The sequence below is a fragment of the Lineus longissimus genome, chromosome 16 (assembly GCF_910592395.1).
Source record: "Lineus longissimus chromosome 16, tnLinLong1.2, whole genome shotgun sequence".
Classification (NCBI taxonomy): domain Eukaryota; kingdom Metazoa; phylum Nemertea; class Pilidiophora; order Heteronemertea; family Lineidae; genus Lineus; species Lineus longissimus.
Window position 1 is genome coordinate 15,254,753 of NC_088323.1, and position 18,796 is coordinate 15,273,548.

Consider the following 18,796-nt stretch of genomic DNA (forward strand, 5'->3'; position numbering starts at 1 on the left):
CTTCCCTTCGATTTGACCTCTCTAATCAGGACACCTCTCTATTACAGACATCACCTGTCCGTCCCAAGGGTGTCCTTAATAGAGAGGTTCTACTGCATAGCAAAGAGTTGACATGGGGACACCATGAGTTGCAACATCAGAAATTTAACCAATTTGACAAATTTTGTTCGAAACCGCCCTTATTCGAGGTGAAGATAAAAATTAGTATCGCGGTAGTTTAGTACGGAGAGTGCAAGACATTTACCCATTACCAGTCGAGAAAGCCACCCCACGTCCAGAAATCTTGGTCAGTTATTATTTCAACGCTCACGTGCGACTGAATAGGTCATAGGACATGAAACTACCACACTCGATTCTGACAGTTACGCTCAATTTAGTTTTCCTTGAGCACTGCACTTAACCACTTCACTACAGCATATCTTACGATGACATTTTCAGTGCTACCGTTGCCCAAAATACCGTTTTCACAGAGTCATGACCTTTGTACCGCACACTAGACCGGCATTTTGGCCCTTTGTAGCAAATTGGAACAATCATGGATGGCCATGTTTGCCAAACGAATGTGTCGAAAACTTGATTTCTGCCGGAAGAAAAATTCATCAAGGATATCGAAATCCAAAGATTTCCCAATTAATTCCTGTGCGAATTTGAACAAAAGATAAGAGACTGTTCACTAAAACACCGAGACAGGGTCTGCTTCACTTGAAATTTACCAAAGTCTGCCACAGAAGAATTCCCTTACCCATGAAACTCCACTGGAAAACCACTGGAATTCTTTTGGAATTCCATTGGAATCTTACTGGAATACCACTGGAACTTTACTGTAATACTATAAGTATTTTATTGGAATACCGCTGGAATTTTACTGGAATACCATTAGAATTTTACTGGAATTCCATTGGTACTCCATTGGAATACCACTGGTAACAACAAAACGGAAGTAATGGTTTTAGGGGCGACAAAATATTTTTGAATTCTTCAATATCCTGACACCAAGGGACAGCACTCCTGCTCACAAAACACCGATGTGGTGGCCAAATTGTTACGACCCGACCCTCTGGTCTTTCAGGTAAATTTCAAATGAAGCAAGGAAAGCAAGAGAAAAGAAGATCTCTGGCAAAATCTAGAAGTCACGGTGGTGACTTGGGTCAAAACTAATCAAAAATGTCTTAACATTTCATGAAGTAACATTCATAAGAATTTTCCTCGACTTTTTTGAACATTCACTATGCATTTGCAACGAATACATTCCGATATGCATTCAATACGCAATCGACAAGTCACAAAACGGGCCTAAGGCGGCAGCAGGGTTGGAAATTACCAAGCAGATGTTGGAAACGGTAGCCATGGTTGCATCAAACAATTGGCTGTTTCGCATCTCATCATTTCTACAGTCATAACAGTAGCAATAGCGGGCTGGAAAAATGACGAAATAACAAAGTGTTTTGGGCATAGTTTTGTAGGATAAGCACCATTTGAAAAATCCAAGTTTAAGTTTAACAAACAGCTGTTATGTTTGTATCAAACAGCTGTTATGTTTGTATCAAACAGCTGTTATGTTTGTATCAAACAGCTGTTATGTTTGTATCAAACAGCCGAGAGAGTTGCCAAAGAAAAATGTCGTTGATGTCCAATGTGGTGTTATTTTGATCAGAACTTCACTGGAATACCATCGAAACTTTGTTGGAATAACATTGGAACTCCACAAGAATACCATTGGAACCCCACTGGAATAACATTGGAAGTCCAAAACAATACCATTGGAACGCCACTGGAAATTCCAAAGGAATTCCACTGGATTACCATTGGAACTCTACTGGATTACCATTGGAACTCCACTGGAACTCTACTGGATTACCATTGGAACTCCACTGGAATACCATTGGAACTCTACTGGAATACCATTGGAACGCCACTGTCCATTGGAATTTTTGCCAGAGACCCCCCCATATGCACCACTACCACCGGGATAGACCAAACGCCACCTACCTTTACGTTGAAACCAAACCGGCCTTGGTCGTCTGGTTTCATTTTTATTGAGACGAGGCCTTCTTGGTAGGCGCTCCCATTTGGCTGAAAGAGACAAGAGAGGACATTTAGAGATGAAAGCAACAATCAACAAAAAATAATTAAACAACAACAAACAGTTTCTTTACGACTTCCTCATTTGAGTTCCTGAAAAAAATATGATATGATAAATTTACAGTATTTTGGTGACCACGAAATTACAGTCTCAAAGATTATGACATTTCCAATTCAAATTTCCAATTCTTAAATCCATGAGGCAAGTTTCCTGAATTTGAAGGCATAGAACACAAAAAAACACTGAAAATCTACTGAAGTACAAAAGAGAAAACCCCTGAAAATCCATTCAGAAGTTTTGAAAAGTCAACATCATCTAAAAACCTGAGAAATTCAAGACTTTTACCCCAAAACCAACCGCTAGTGTCTGATTGTACAATTCCTCAAACGGAACAAATTTGAAAAGTTTAAAGAGCTATGTATTCCTGAAACTTTCCCTAAGACACCAGAATTGAAATTTCACATGTTATATACATGTCTATTACACAGAAAGATGAGAAATTCAAGACTTTTACCCCAAAACCAAACCCAAGTATCTGATTTTACAATTCCTCAAATGGAACCAATTTGAAAAGTTCCAAGATCTTCTCATTTCCGACACTTTCCACGAAACACCCGAAATGAAATTTTACATGTTGTAAATTTTCATCACACAGAAATATGAGAATTTCAAGATTTCAACCCAAAAACCTTATCTGTTCATGCAGTTTCTGAACAAATTTGAAAAAGTACCAAGACCAGAACATTCCTGACACTTCCCCCAAGGACACCAGTGACAAACTTTTACACTTTCTCCCACAGAAACCCTTCGAATGTTCGCTAACGTACCCGATGTATCCTTATGAGTAATCCTAGCTTATTAACCATCCTTCCACCATGCTCCTTTCCGCTAGCTGTGCACATACATCCCAAGAAACACGCTAACTCACGTTCGCACTTAGTCTCAACGATACACATCCACTACGAGTCATTCATCGCAACCGATTAGCATCGCTAGTCGAGTATGAATGAACGCAGACTCATAACTATTGATCGAGCGTTGCCCGCGTAGCGCTAGCCAATCGGATGAGAGTATGTTTGCGTGGGAGGAAGATGGATCGGTTTTTCTGCATTCTATATTTTACACCTTGGGTAATGATTTCTGCGTCTGATGTTCTACCTGTGCAGTTCACTAGGTTGATGTACACTAACCCTCCAAGGCCCGAGATATACTATGGAATCCCCGTTAACAGACACCCCTCTTAACAGGACACCTTCTTGATAGAGACACTGGTTTTAGTCATAAATGGGTTGTTCCTATCGAATTTGACCTCTGCAATCAAGACACCTCCATGATAAAGACAGTATTTTTCACAAGGGTGTCCTTAATAGAGAGGTTCTACTGATTACAGATCAACCCCTCTGTATTACGGACACCACAGCTCGGTACAGTGGGTGTCCTTAATAGAGAGGGGTTCTACTATATTCAGAAAATTTCATGGAAATTTCTTGGAAAGAGAACTCATGGTGAATATATATGGGTAGTCCAATGGGTGTCCTTAATAAAGGGATTCTTCTGCAGTCAGAAAGTTTCTTGGAAATTTATCATTCTTGAAAAAGAGAATTTATAGTTATTGCATCATAACACAGAGAAAACTGAAAAAACCCATATTTGGAAATAAGCATGATTTGAGGAAATGGTATCAGACTAGCTCGAACTTTCTCGAACATTGTAGACTTATTCCTTACTTGGCAAACTTGCCACTTCTTGACGACACCTGGGGTGAATGTTTACGCGTCTCCAGGAAAAGCATCACACTGAAAAACGCGTTACATTCGCGAACAGAGTGCAAAAACAAGGCTCTTTCACTGCTTAACAATACGTTACACACTTTGCATTGGTTAAGACTGAACTCAATTTGTTCCAAATAAAAGAGAACCGGCAGCTTTGAAACTTTCTCGTAAAAGGGGATGTAAACTTTCTAGCACTCCTGAGGGTGGGGTGACGTCCAAAATCCAGAAACATGGGCCTATAAAAATTTGATGTTTGAGCCTAACTCATTGTTTTCCCAGGGTTGCTTTTGCACATATAAACACCCCCCTCCCCCCCCCCCCCCCCTCCCCACACACACAAACCACTGTCAACGGACGCGAAAACATCCACACAACAATGTATAAATGTATTGTTTTTCTTGGGTTGCTACAGTATGTGACAAATGTCACAACAAGGAACATATTAAAGGACCAGTGGGATTATCAAGGCCACTTTAACCAAGCTGTCAAAGGCCCAGCCAATTGCACTGCACGAAAACAGTTACCATCATTGACTTGCCCAAAAAATGACAAATTCAAAACCTGACTGAATTATCAGGCTATCGCGATTCCAATCCTGAGTGCACCCTACACACCGCGATAGTGTTTATGCATGTGCATTGGGTGCAGCTTGATTCATCCCCTGAACTTATTAACAGAATGGTGAGTAGGCCACCTGACGTCATAACCCAGTGTGGGACAAATAAAAGGTAACGCCCCACTCCCATGACACCTCTTTCCATGCGTGGGGGGAGGGCGGCTCTCTTACCTTGGACCATTTCTATGCAGCAAGCATTAAAATAATAGAAGCAGCAATATTTATTTGCCAACTACTGTCAATATATGAGTTGAAGGAGCAACTATCTTTACGGGAAACTAGGTTTATATCACAGCTCTTTATATATGAAGAATGCCCCCATCTTACCACAATAAAAGGACTGTTAATACTCTCAAACTGTTATCACGAATTCAAAAAACTCAATCCCATTTTGGATGTTGCAAAGGGCCTGATGTCGATTTCCAAGACATTGTATTCATTCAGCATCTTTATTCAACATCCGTATCATCTATTTTCGTTGAATATGAAATCAACAACGGGGTATGAATGAAATCGACAGGGGCACCAGGGACTTTCTTAGAATGGCAACGAGAAATAGACAAGCAGAAGAAGATAAGATGACATAGCATCAATAAATAGTAAACATTGCTAACTCTACCATTGTGGAGATGGGGAAACCAACATGGAGTTGCCTTCAAAGAGATTTTGAGCAATGTCGTAGATAATGGCAGTTATCTTATCATAGCAGAGTGTGGCTGTGTCGTTACAGCATTAGATGAGTCAAGTTTTGATTGTATTTAAGGGTTTGATACCATACTGGGGTAAGGTAAGATTACCATACCGGGATAAGGTAAGAGTACCATACCGGGGTAAGGTAAGAGTACCATACCGGGTTAAGGTAAGATTACCATACCGGGGTAAGGTAAGATTACCATACCGGGGTAAGGTAAGGTTACCATACCGGGGTAAGGTAAGATTACCATACCGGGGTAAGGTAAGGTTACCATACCGGGGTACGGTAAGGTTACCATACCGGGGTAAGGTAAGGTTACCATACCGGGGTAAGGTAAGATTACCATACCGGGGTAAGGTAAGATTACCATACCGGGGTAAGGTAAGGTTACCATACCGGGGTAAGGTAAGATTACCATACCGGGGTAAGGTAAGATTACCATACCGGGGTAAGGTAAGGTTACCATACCGGGGTACGGTAAGGTTACCATACCGGGGTAAGGTAAGATTACCATACCGGGGTAAGGTAAGATTACCATACTGGGGTAAGGCAAGATTACCATACTGGGGTAAGGTAAGATGGTCCAATTATAGCCTCAGTTGACATCGATTGTTCGCCAGCTCTTATCAACACTAAAAGAGCTACAATTGTAATGGGGCTATAATTGGGCCACTTTACCTTAATTGTTGATGTGGTGGTGTAGTGGCTTGTGTCTCTGACTAACGGTCAAGAGGTATCTGGTTCGATCCCCACTGTGTGTGAAACTCTGATCTCAGGATAAATGCCAAAGAAATGCAGACAGCTGCTCGTAGCTGTTACAAAAAACTTTGAATTCTCAATCGGCCACCAATACCTGGAATGATAATCTTCACCCACACAAACCCTTTTTCCGTTCCTCGTTAACCGGCGTAATTTCTCGACATTTTCTAAAAATAGCGACGTTGTCGTCGTCTCATATGAGTAGAAAGCCCACTCGACGATTAAAACCTCATCTGCCGCAGATGTGTTAAAAAGTGGTAGAGACTTCAGTCAACTTTGTCTTGATGTTCTTCAGACCAGAAGGTATACCATCCTTGGCTAGTCCGTTCAAAATTTGAAATTTGTAACTTAGTTTGAAAATTTCCGATTGCGTAAATTTGTACTGAGTATAAATGTCAACATTTCTGTTGTGTAAATAGATATAAACATACAGTAGAACCTCTCTTAGCGGACACCTCTCTATTAAGGACAACCCCTCTGTTAAGGACACCAGGTTTGGTCCCAAATTGGTTGTTTCCATTCAATGTGACCTCTCTAATCAGGACACCTCTCTATTAAGGACAACCTCTCTAGTAAGGACACTAGTTTTGATTCCACACTGGTTGTTTCCATTCAATGTGACCTCTCTAATCAGGACACCCCTCGGGACTGACAAGTGCTGTCCTTAATAGAGAGGGGTCCTGATTAGAGAGGTCAAATTGAATGGAAACAACCAATTTGGGACCAAAACTGGTATCCAGAATAGAGAGGGTGTCCTTAGTAGAGAGATGTCTACTAAGGGAGGTTGTACTGTATTCAATAATCAATATTTCATAACTTGCCCTTGGTGTATATCATGATAATAAACATCAACATGAAAAAGTCGTAATTATTTTGTTATCACTGGTATCATTTCTTTCTTGAAACGACCCCTCAGGTAATTAATTAGTGAGCACGACCCCTCAGGTAATTAATTAGTGAGCACGACTCCTCAGGTAATTAATTAGTGAGCATGACCCCTCAGGTAATTAATTAGTGAGCACGACTCCTCAGGTAATTAATTAGTGAGCATGACCCCTCAGGTAATTAATTAGTGAGCACATCGAGATCTCATGTTTTTGAACCACGCTCAAGGTCTGATAATAACAAATAAATGCCATCTGTGAAAATAAAAAACTTGTTGACATGTGCTCACCCATGTTATCTAAAAACCACAAAATGTATTTTTTGATAGGAACTAATTTTGTAATTGGCCAAAAAAAGAGAAATATATTATCACAATTTTTGCCTAATTAAAAAAAAGTGACGCGAAAATCACTACTTATCACAACAATTCCACAAAAACACCTGACGCGAGATAAGTTTTTTATAATTCTGAAAACCTGGCATAATCCTTAAGAAGGTACCACACCTAAAACAAAACACGTTTTACACAAGGCCTGCCATAGCTCAAGGAGTGCCCGTTTCAAAAATTGCGACAACTCCGAACAAAGCCTTCTTGTTTACCGCGTTGGTAGACAATATTACCCGAGGCGATCAATCACGTGGCAAAAAACCCAATACGACCTTGAACGGGAAGATTCCTGCGCTGTTCTCTGAGGTTAGATATCAGATAGGCACGCCGGCCATAATGCCCTGGTCAATGTCAACCTTGTACCCCCTTCGTTCAGCTATAATGCCCTGGTCAATGTCAACCTTGTACCCCCATTGTTCAGCTATAATGCCCTGGTCAATGTCAACCTTGTACCCCCTTCGTTCAGCTATAATGCCCTGGTCAATGTCAACCTTGTACCCCCTTCGTTCAGCTATAATGCCCTGGTCAATGTCAACCTTGTACCCCCTTCATTCAGCTATAATGCACTGGTCAATGTCAACCTTGTACCCCCTTCGTTCAGCTATAATGCACTGGTCAATGTCAACCTTGTACCCCCTTCGTTCAGCTATAATGCCCTGGTCAATGTCAACCTTGTACCCCCTTCGTTCAGCTATAATGCCCTGGTCAATGTCAACCTTGTACCCCCTTCGTTCAGCTATAATGCACTGGTCAATGTCAACCTTGTACCCCCTTCGTTCAGCTATAATGCACTGGTCAATGTCAACCTTGTACCCCCTTCGTTCAGCTATAATGCCCTGGTCAATGTCAACCTTGTACCCCATTCGTTCAGCTATAATGCACTGGTCAATGTCAACCTTGTACCCCCTTCGTTCAGCTATAATGCCCTGGTCAATGTCAACCTTGTACCCCACTTGTTCAGCTATAATGCCCTGGTCAATGTCAACCTTGTACCCCCTTCGTTCAGCTATAATGCACTGGTCAATGCCAACCTTGTACCCCCTTCGTTCAGCTATAATGCCCTGGTCAATGTCAACCTTGTACCCCCTTCGTTCAGCTATAATGCCTTGGTCAATGTCAACCTTGTACCCCCATTCCTTCAGCTATAATGCACCAGTCAATGTCAACCTTGTACCCCCTTCGTTCAGCTATAATGCACCAGTCAATGTCAACCTTGTACCCCTTTGTCAGGTGATCAACACTTTGTCGAAAATCAGAAATGTCTCATCTCTGATTCTGCTGAAATATTCAACTCATCCTCGACTGACTTTGTCATCCTTCTGAGTGTATCATATTCATACCCATAATAAAGGTAGCGGGGGGGGGGGGGCGGCTGATGAGGATGAGGGAGGCTATTCAGAAGCAGGTAGGCGTCCACAAAAGGCATCACCTTGGAAAGCCGGAAGTGTCATTGTAGTGCATACTACTTCAAAAGAACCTCAATATGATACATTAGAACCCCTCCATTAAGGCACCCTTGGGCCTGACAAGTACTATCCGTAACAGAGAGGAGTCCTGATCAGAGAGGTCAAATTGAATGGGACCAAAATGGGTGTACGAAGAGAGGTGGGTCCTTAATAGAAGGAGCATCCTTAATAGAGAGTGTGTCCTTAGTAGAGAGTTATCTGCTAAGGGAGGTTCTACTGTATAAGGCACCTCATAATTAAGAACATTTTCAGCCTTGACATAAGCTTCTGGAAGGGTTCAAATGCACTCGCTCAATTCAAAACACTGATCTTCCACTGACAAAAACAAACAAACACATGAATCAGCACGAAATGCAATATGTCCGCATCACATTCAAGTTGAGGTGGATAACACCATTACTAACAGCATAAATTATTACAGTAAAACCTCTCTATTAAGAACATCTTTGGGACTGACAAGTGCTGTCCTTAATAGAGAGGTGTCCTGATTGGAGATGTAAAATTGAATGGAAACTACAAATATGGGACCAAAACTAGTGTCCTTAATAGAGAATTTGTCCTTGATAGAGAGGTGTCCCCTGTACTTCAAAAGAACCTCAATATGATACAGTAGAACCCCTCCATCAAGGCACCCTTTGGCCTGACAAGTACTGTCCGTAACAGAGAGGAGTCCTGATTAGAGAGGTCAAATTGAATGGGACCAAAATGGGTGTACGAAGAGAGATGGGTCCTTAATAGAAGGAGCATCCTTAGCAGAGGCATCCTTAATAGAGAGTGTGTCCTTAATAGAGAGGTGTCTGCTAAGGGAGGTTCTACTGTATAAGGCACCTCATAAATAAGAACATTTTCAGCCTTGACATAAGCTTCTGGAAGGGTTCAAATGCACTCGCTCAATTCAAAACACTGATCTTCCACTGACAAAAACAAACAAACACATGAATCAGCACGAAATGCAATATGTCCGCATCACATTCAAGTTGAGGTGGATAACACCATTACTAACAGCATAAATTATTACAGTAAAACCTCTCTATTAAGAACATCTTTGGGACTGACAAGTGCTGTCCTTAATAGAGAGGTGTCCTGATTGGAGAGGTCAAATTGAATGGAAACTACAAATTTGGGACCAAAACTAGTGTCTTTAATAGAGAATTTGTCCTTGATAGAGAGGTGTCCCCTAAGGGAGGTTCCGCTGTAGTTATCAAACAGAAACATGTGAGTTACAGCATCTCGAGGGCAGTTATTCAGAGGCAGCGGATGACAAAGACACAACCATGGAATACCGGATGTAAGGAGGTGTCTTTGTCTAATAGTGCCAGAAGCAATACACTATTAAAGGTAACATGTCATGAAACGCTTATAAAAATTGAAATTTTAAACGGCCCGGTAAAAATCTAGGGAGAAATGAATTCTCATTTATAGACCTGAGTAGGACACCAGCACCTGTCATTATCTTTATCCTATGAACAGTACCACCAATTACTAATGTCAAGATTAATTGTGTGGAACTAAATCAGGCCATCAACTGAAGAGCCTCATAGCCTAGTGCTTAACACTGCTGGCTACCACGCACTAGGGCCTGGGTTCTATCCCGGGGAGAACCCAGAACCTAGTGGTTAACACTGCTGGCTACCACACACTAGGGCCCGGGTTCTATCCCGGGGAGAACCCAGAACCTAGTGGTTAACACTGCTGGCTACCACGCACTAGGGCCTGGGTTCTATCCCGGGGAGAACCCAGAACCTAGTGGTTAACACTGCTGGCTACCACGCACTAGGGCCCGGGTTCGATCATGGGGAGAACCCAGAGCCTAGTGGTCAACACTGCTGGCTAGCTGGCAATAGAGCCCGGTCGATCCCAGGGAGAAGTCAGTTTAGTTTTTCCAAGCAACGACCACACCAGAAACATGAGTTGTCGGCTTCGCAGAAAACAGAGTCAATAGTCTTTCTTCCGCATCATATAACTCACAGTGCTGGTTATCTCCTTTTGTCAACATTGTGACAGGACCACTTTAATACCTGAAAGGCTGCAGAAAGCACTTAGATGAACTGGTATTGATTAATAGTATGATGATGATAACCATTACTATGAAAAGATTCACTGTGAAAAACACAGAATTTGTCATGTTAGCAAGCTCACAAACTCGCTAACAAAGTTTTTAGCACGGCTCAAGGTTTTATCATTTTTATCACATATTGCGGTATAATCGTAAACAAGCATTGGTATTGTGATATAAGAATATAAAGGAAACCCGTCACGAAACGCATACAAATGGGGGTTGTTTTCAACAGCCCGGTAAAAATGTACAGTGAGAATAAAGTTCACATTTGTAAATCTCAGCAGTTTCGAGGACACCAACCGCTTGCACAGTACTCAGCTTACATTTATTCGATGAATAGCATCACCAGTTATTTAAATTCATAATATAATGTATTAAAAATATTAGAATATCAACCATATCTTCTGGCGTCAAACTTTACAAAGTATTTGTATTTCATTCATGGTACGTGTTAGTTCTAAGATTTTCATATTTGGCCCCCTGGTGGTCATGTTGTGAATCAGAACTTCAGGCCTGAGATTAGATTCCCTTGTCAGCATCATGACAAGGTCGCTTTAAATAAATTTTCAACTCGAACTGTGTACTGTGTGAACCTTGTAAATCTAAGTAGGCGAGAAATTTAAAACATATCCTCTCTTTGAAATATTATATTCATTTCTCAAGGTTTTATGATGGTAAGGCCATGACGCTGCATTAGGATTGAGTAGGGGTGAATAGGTACGATCCAATAGTTGCAGAGGGTGGAAAGGTTTGGCTGAAAACCAAGAGCAATGCCGGAAAACATCCTAGAGGGATCTCCACTGATTGCCAGCCGAGGGGAGGCCTTACCGGAGTCCACATCTCTCCAAAAAGAACTATGAAAAACATAGGGAGATTTGCGTCACACTGCCATGTTCTTGAGGACCAGCGCTGTAAAAGTTTGACCAGTCAAACAGAAAGGAGAACAATCAAGAGGTTTGACTCTCACATTATGAAGACCACAAATTTGACCCCCTTGCCCCTCTCTACAGCCCCCTTTAAATCTTTCACTGCCAATAACGTTTTAAAACGTTATTGAAAATAGGTCGCTAAATTGCCAATAACGTTTCAGAACGTTATTTCAGTGTTTCCATCTACTCTTCGAAAAGTAAACCAAGCAATTGATTCTACGTTGATTTAAACCTCCCGCCATGTCTTCGGAAGTGTTCTCGGAAGCATTCGGCTCAATCTCGTCCCCAGGAAGTGGGTATTTCGAGTCAGGTGAATTGGTGAAGATAGACCCATTTGAGACCAATTTGCGTGATCAGCCTGATTCTGATGGTGATAATGACCAGGCAGTTGGGGCTAATGATATAAGTAGTAGTGACAATGACTAAGGTGATGGTGGGCAGGGGGCGCAGCCTGCTGCAGGTGGAAATCAAGCTGCACGTGGCCGAGGACGTGGTTGAGGGCGCCAAAGAGGGCCCTCGGCTCCTCCTACAAAAAAGTGGTAAAAATGGCAAAAATGCTGGCAAGATTGGGGAATAACTTTAAAATAGGGCTGGCAGTGAAAGAGTTAAGAGTCACCAATGAGTTGTCCATATTAAGTTGTCTGTAGGCAGCCTGCTGAAACCAATTTGTCATCGAAGAGTCACCTTGACTGGATATCCATACTGGTGTCAAAGACTTCTCATAACCAGGTCGCGCGTATGCCTTGGGCTTCACACACAATTTTCCTGCCAAATCATCATTCCTAAAGACACCTAACCGACGATGAACATATCTTTTCCCAACTGTGATCATTACCAACCTTAACTAAATTTCCACGCAGTCAGCAGTGATGGTCATAACTGAGTCGCCCGTATGCCATAGGCTTTCACACACGATTTTCCTGCCAAATCATCATTCCTATCACAGCTGACAAAAGACATATTTTTTCCCCTTAAATGGCGATGTCATCAGCCTCGAGACAAGATGCGTGGGTGTACAGATGACAGATAAGCTGCAGAGAAAATCGATAAACCCTCGAGCTATGAAATCAACTGTGAAATCTTCCCTGAAATACCAATACGGTGAATTTCCTAAGGGTGCATTGCCCCGGGCGTTGCACCCAATTTTCTTGCCAAATCATCATTCCAACAGACTTGCAGCCTACAAAGGATACATTTTTCCCCTTAAATGGCAAAATCATCGGCCTCGAGGCAAGATGTATGGGTGTATGGCATTGATGACAACACGCTGCAGAGAAAATCGATAAACCCTCGAGCTATATCAACTTTGCTACGGGGTTTAAACCTTCCCAAAATAGCAATATCGTAAATCTCAGCAGGGTGCACTCCAGGCCGTAATATAACAACAATGGAATATCGATTGAATCAAACTGAATTACCAATCACTTGATCTTCATACTTTTTCTCGTCACATTGTCCTTTTTAGTTTGATATATTTACGTCCAAATAGTTGAATCGTAAATCTCCAGGGGGTATACCGTAGGGTGTAATATGTTCAAAAGAAGCTTGACACTTTTGCTCCTGTCACAATGTCCTACTTTTCAACTCGAAAAATTTATCGACAAATAGCAAAATCGTAAATCTCTGGAAGTATACCGCAGGGTATAATAATTATCATCACCGGAAACTGGAAACAATTGAATGATATGGAATCACTATTCAATCACTGTGGATTTTTTTCTCGTAACTTGTATATGTAGCTTGAAGTGTGCCCACAGGTAAAATGGAATCAAATTGCGAAAATACATAATAATCTCAATGATTTTAGAACAGAATAATATCTGGGTTTTTTCGCTGTTCATTGTAAGCCACTCCTTGTATAGTTAGTGCCGATGTCATGTCAATAGCATTCCGTGATAATGACGTCACTACAGCTGCTGCCCTCTATTTCCCCATCGCTGAATTACAGGCAATGTCGGACAAACATGCGGTTTCGTAATGGATTCAGGCTTTCTAACTAGGGCAGTTAGATTCAATCTGGCACATGTCCGAGTGTTGGAAATACTACATAATTGTTCTGAATATTTCTCTCTCTGACTCTATGGTATCATTCATGCTAAAAACAATGCAGGGTCAAAGATAATTGACTTTGAAATAAGCTCAAATGCGTAGAAATAAGTGTCGCTGTCCGACTGTCACGTGACTAAAACGTCATCAATATCTTATGCAAATGACCCTGTGAGCTATAAATAGTAACGTCGCGGAATGCTATTTAGTGGATTTCAGTGTGTATGATTTTAGACAAACATATGGGGTTTTTTTCATGTTAAAATGAAATGTTCGTTTTCGCTGAAAAAATTTACAGCAATGCAACATCGGTAACATTTACGTCTATCCCTGAAATAAATTTGAAAAGCGTCATTGTTGTTGTATTTCAGAGAAATGTCATCAAGTGAGTGTTTTACTACAGTCCAAATCAAAATTGACCTCTGTACGCGCAATTTGACCTCTCTAATTAGGCCACCTCTCTATTAAGGACAGCACTTGTCAGTCCCATTGGTGTCCTGGAGAAGGACAAAGAGAAGTTCTACTAATTTAAAGAAACATCTCTCGAAAAGTGCTTGCCTCTGCCAAGTTGTAAAATTAGCAGTATCTGGCGATGTAGGCTAGGCTAAATTGTACCTTAGCAATATAGTTATAGCAGGTCAAACCAGTCATGGCTACCCTAGCATGACATGAGATCATATTGCAAAATGTCACGAGATCGAGGAAGGACACTCAACACGAGAGAAACATGTCTTGTGTAGGCCACGCTATGTCACGTACGCTAGCATTACAAGGCTAACCAAGATATTAGCATGCTATCTGAAGTACTAAACACGTTACACACACCTACGGTTCGTTTTCTGATCACCACGGTTACGGATCATGATGCACCTGAGATCAATGGCATTGATGGCATTTGTTTGATGTTTGTGGCTGAAATGCACAACAGAAATTGGGGTTGTCTCAGAACTTTGCACTGCCACAAAACACGAACCATAATAGTCATGGATCCTTCCTGGTTTACAGTGGATCATCAGCGCCAAATGAAGCCACAGATTGTCATAAATGATGATTCGGCCATTTATTCCAGGAAATCTTACGGATTCATGGAAGCATTAGCATAATCACAGCGATTTTGAGGAATGGACACAAAATAAAACAGGCTGAAACCTGAAGAGGGAAGATACTGTTCTTCATGATACAGTGGAACCTCCCTTAGCGGACACCTCTCTATTACGGACAAATTCTCCATTAAGGACACTAGTTTTGGTCCTAAATTGGTTGTTTCTATTCAATTTGACCTCTCTTATAAAGACACCTCTCTAATAAGGACAGCACTTGTCACTCCCGAGGGTGTCCTTAATAGAGAGGTTCTACTATATACACCAAGACTAGCCAAACCAGAGGAGAGGATGTCCAAATTGCTCTAAATGTCTCATCGAACCAATATCAACTATAGTACGTCAATATCGAAGCACGACCGACCCAACTGATGCGACACACCGATAAACCTCACTCCCATCAATACATAAGCAGTACTGTCCACAAATGACTTCCCAAGCCCTCGACGCGACGGAACAAGCTACTTCCAGTTAATAGAGTCAAGGCCGTGCGCTGTTCAGCCATCGATCGCCGATGATTAATACGTCTCCGATATCCCCAATCCCCCTCGGATGACCCTGGGTGACATCGAATCTATATGTATACATATTAATGATCCTCGAGAGATTTACTTGATTTGATTCAGAGTTTGGCCTTCGGAAAGGCCAAGGTGGCTTATTTCAATGTTTATTGATCAATTTTAGTCGCTTGAGCTGGGATGGGCCTCAAATCCCTGGATGACCCTGATATGACATCGAAGCGATATGTATACATATTATTGATCCTCGAGAGAGTCACTTCATATGATTCTGAGTTTGTCCTTTGGTAAGGCCAAGGTGGTTAATTTCAATGTTTATTGATCTGTTTCAGGTGATTGAGGTGGGATGGGCTTGCTTTAACCCCCCCCCCCCCCCCCAGATGACCCTTGCATGACACCAATTCTATATATAATTGATTCTAAAGAGACTCACTTGAGCTAATTTGGAGTCCTTTCGTTAGGCTAAGCTGGTTTATTTCATAGTTTGTTGACTTCTTACTCGAGGTGGAATTGCACTATGAATGAAAGGTTATTCAGCTAATATTGCAGGATTCTTTTTATCATGAGATGAAAATAAAGTTAAGAAGTATGCCATGCTATCACCTGCTGTCCTCGAAACTGCTCAGATTTATGATTGAGAGCGCATTCCCGCATAAGGTTTTACTGGGCCATTCAAAACTCCTCTTCCTTCTCAGTGTTTCGTGACAAGTTTCCTTTAAGGCCAGAAGCATTGTGTCTACGTGATGTTTTGGGGTTTGGTCAGTAATTTAGCTAACTGTGATGCAAAATCTCAAAATACTTAAAGAGTAAGTAGAAAGACTTTGAAATCATTCGAAATACAGTTCACCCACGAGACATTAACTCGATATATCACAACCGACCAAATTTCTGCGCCGAAATATTGCCACATGACCTATATCAGGGATTTAAATCTGCTGTTCAAGGGGCAAATATCTTGGCGCCAAAAACAGACGTCAGCCATGTTTTGGAAAATGATGTCATATCATGTAAAATCCCAAGTCGCCGCAGGTCGGGTACTTGCAAAATTTACGCACCTCGGTGCAATAGAGGTCCGTATGACGTAACATATAATTTTGTGACGTCATACGATGTAAATGGCGGCCTCCATGGACCAGTGCGTTTTTTGGGCGGGAATGGCCAGCCAAACGTAAATGGGCCCATGGAAGTCTGTCTTTTACGACCCGATATCCGCTCAGAAGTTTCTGGGTCGTTTTAAATGCTCGCCGGGACTACAGTAATGAAAAACAGTGGCTCTAATCTACTTACTCTTTAAGACAACACAAAGAGGTGATATGTGACCCGCTCTACCAAAACTAGGCGCTTGTTGCATCTGAACTCGACAGGTTGATACGGACTTGTTGTTCATTTCCCTATTGTAGACCTTTTGTGAAATGTGACCAAATCAGTTTGTAATAGATTTCACAAAAGGTCTACAATAGGGAAATGAACAACAAGTCCGTATCAACCTGTCAAGTTCAGATGCGACAAGCACCTAGTTTTGGTAGAGCGAGTCACATATACTAGTTTTGACAATTTCCCCAATTAAGGCCATGGTAGATTTCTCAAAACAGTGTCTAAATGAAAGTAAAGTTGCAATCAACAAATTGTTCATATCAGCTTTCAAAGGCGACGTCTCTGATAAAAGCCAACCAACCAAGGCAGACGACCAGGGAAACCAAATCCGGGAAAAAAATTAACAAACGGTGAAAAGAAACGAACACTCGATTGCTCGGCCTCAAAAGGACACTCCTCCGTGCGTGGGAGGATGTGGAATTAGCAGCCTTTGATTGACTACCTCGTCCCTAGGGGCTACGTAAATGTATACACACATTCGAACCTCGTCCCAAGGGTTTCCGTGCCGACCGATGAATGGAGGATGGAATTGGCTCTTTGTAGTTGGGATTTTAGAGAGTAGTGGATTAGTAGCGAAGTAATCTGCTTGATGTATGTATTTTAGGAGATGAAGGGTTCCGCGATAATGACGTTAACCCCTTAAGTTCTTCATACCCTTTTAGTGGTCATTCGATCTTCCCCTTTAACCCCTGTGGCCTCTTCACCTGGAAGTTTGCGACATGGTTAAAATGATGCATCAAATCACGCCGGTTGCCAGTTTTATCAATATTTCTACTGTTTTTGAATTGAAAATTTATCAGAAACATTGGCAGGGTATTTCAGTTACTTCCCCAAGGTGAAGGTTTATGGGCCAAAATTTTGACAGCTAAGCTGAGAAAATGCATTAATTCATTTCGGTTGCCAGTTTTACTGGTGTTTTTGCCTTACTATCAGAATCATCAAAACCAGTGTTCAGGTAATTTAGGTTTTTTTGGGAAATGTTTGACACCAAAGCTTTGAAAATGCCAGAAAATTACTGCTTACTACGCATATTTTAAAACCAATACTCCTCGGTTTCATCATAACCGTGAACAGTCACGCAAACTTCAGGCACTATTTTTAGATATACAGTAGAACCTCTGTATTAAGGACACCCTCGGGACTGACAAGTGCTGTCCTAAATAGAGGTGGCCTGATTAGAGAGGTCAAATCGAATGGAAACAACCAATTTGGGACCAAAACTAGTGTCCTTAATAGAGAGGGTATCCTTAATAGAGAGGTGTCCGCTAAGGGAGGTTCCACTGTAATCACCATTCCAATACTCGCAATAGGCAGAAGGTGATATGCGCCGAGCGATTAAACAAGCCATTCGCAAAAAATATAATATCGGATATTTTAGTAAATCGGTAACAATAGACTGTCGATTTTGTACCCCAGATGTAACGATTTAAAATGTTTATTTCCTCAGATCTAAAAATTTGCAACAAAGATGAAAGGTTCTATTTGATAATGAACATATATTTCGCCCAAGGTAACAATATCAAATTGTCATGACTCGTGAATTAGTGTTGCTATGGCAACTAACAGGCCTTGAAAACGACAGCGAAACGGATTGTGTTTACAAAAGTTCTGTTTTATCCCATTATCTGGGGTTGAATGGTTATCAATAGAAGAAGAAAAGATAATCTGCGAGGAAAATTGGCTCAGTGCCAAGACTGCAACAGAAATGGGATCGGTCCGAGATGGTGTAGGAAAAACAGCCAACACAAACTAATCGCAAGATAACTGAGTTTGTTTACGGCCTTCGGGGGTGGTGGAGCGGTCTAATGTAGTTCCGGCTAGTTTTTGATCGTGAGCCATCAAGTCGTTTCCAGTATCTAGCCACAGCCAGTAACAAACAATGGGAGGAGCATGTGAATGAACCTTATGCCCAGACTTCCAAATCAAAACGATAGCAAGATAATTGAGTTCGTCACAATCTTTGGGTGGTGTTTGTCTATTCTAAAACACCTGGGTTAGAATGAACCGCACATTACAGTGTAAATGCACTATGCACCAATGAAGCCTCGTTTTGAATTTGTGGTTATGGTTGGGTTGGTGTAAAATGTGGAAGCAGTCAAAAAGCATT

General features: G+C 41.5%; 1 protein-coding gene across 10 annotated transcripts in view; it reads right to left on the minus strand.

Annotated features, from left to right (window-relative positions):
- Positions 1-18,796, minus strand: part of LOC135500338 (tyrosine-protein phosphatase non-receptor type 4-like) — a 134,434-nt gene that overhangs the window by 20,754 nt on the left and 94,884 nt on the right. For all 10 annotated transcript variants that reach the window (XM_064791744.1, XM_064791753.1, XM_064791750.1 and 7 more), the window contains one exon: positions 1,990-2,073. In XM_064791744.1, coding sequence (XP_064647814.1) covers positions 1,990-2,073 — 84 coding nt within the window. The remainder of the gene's footprint in view (positions 1-1,989; positions 2,074-18,796) is intronic.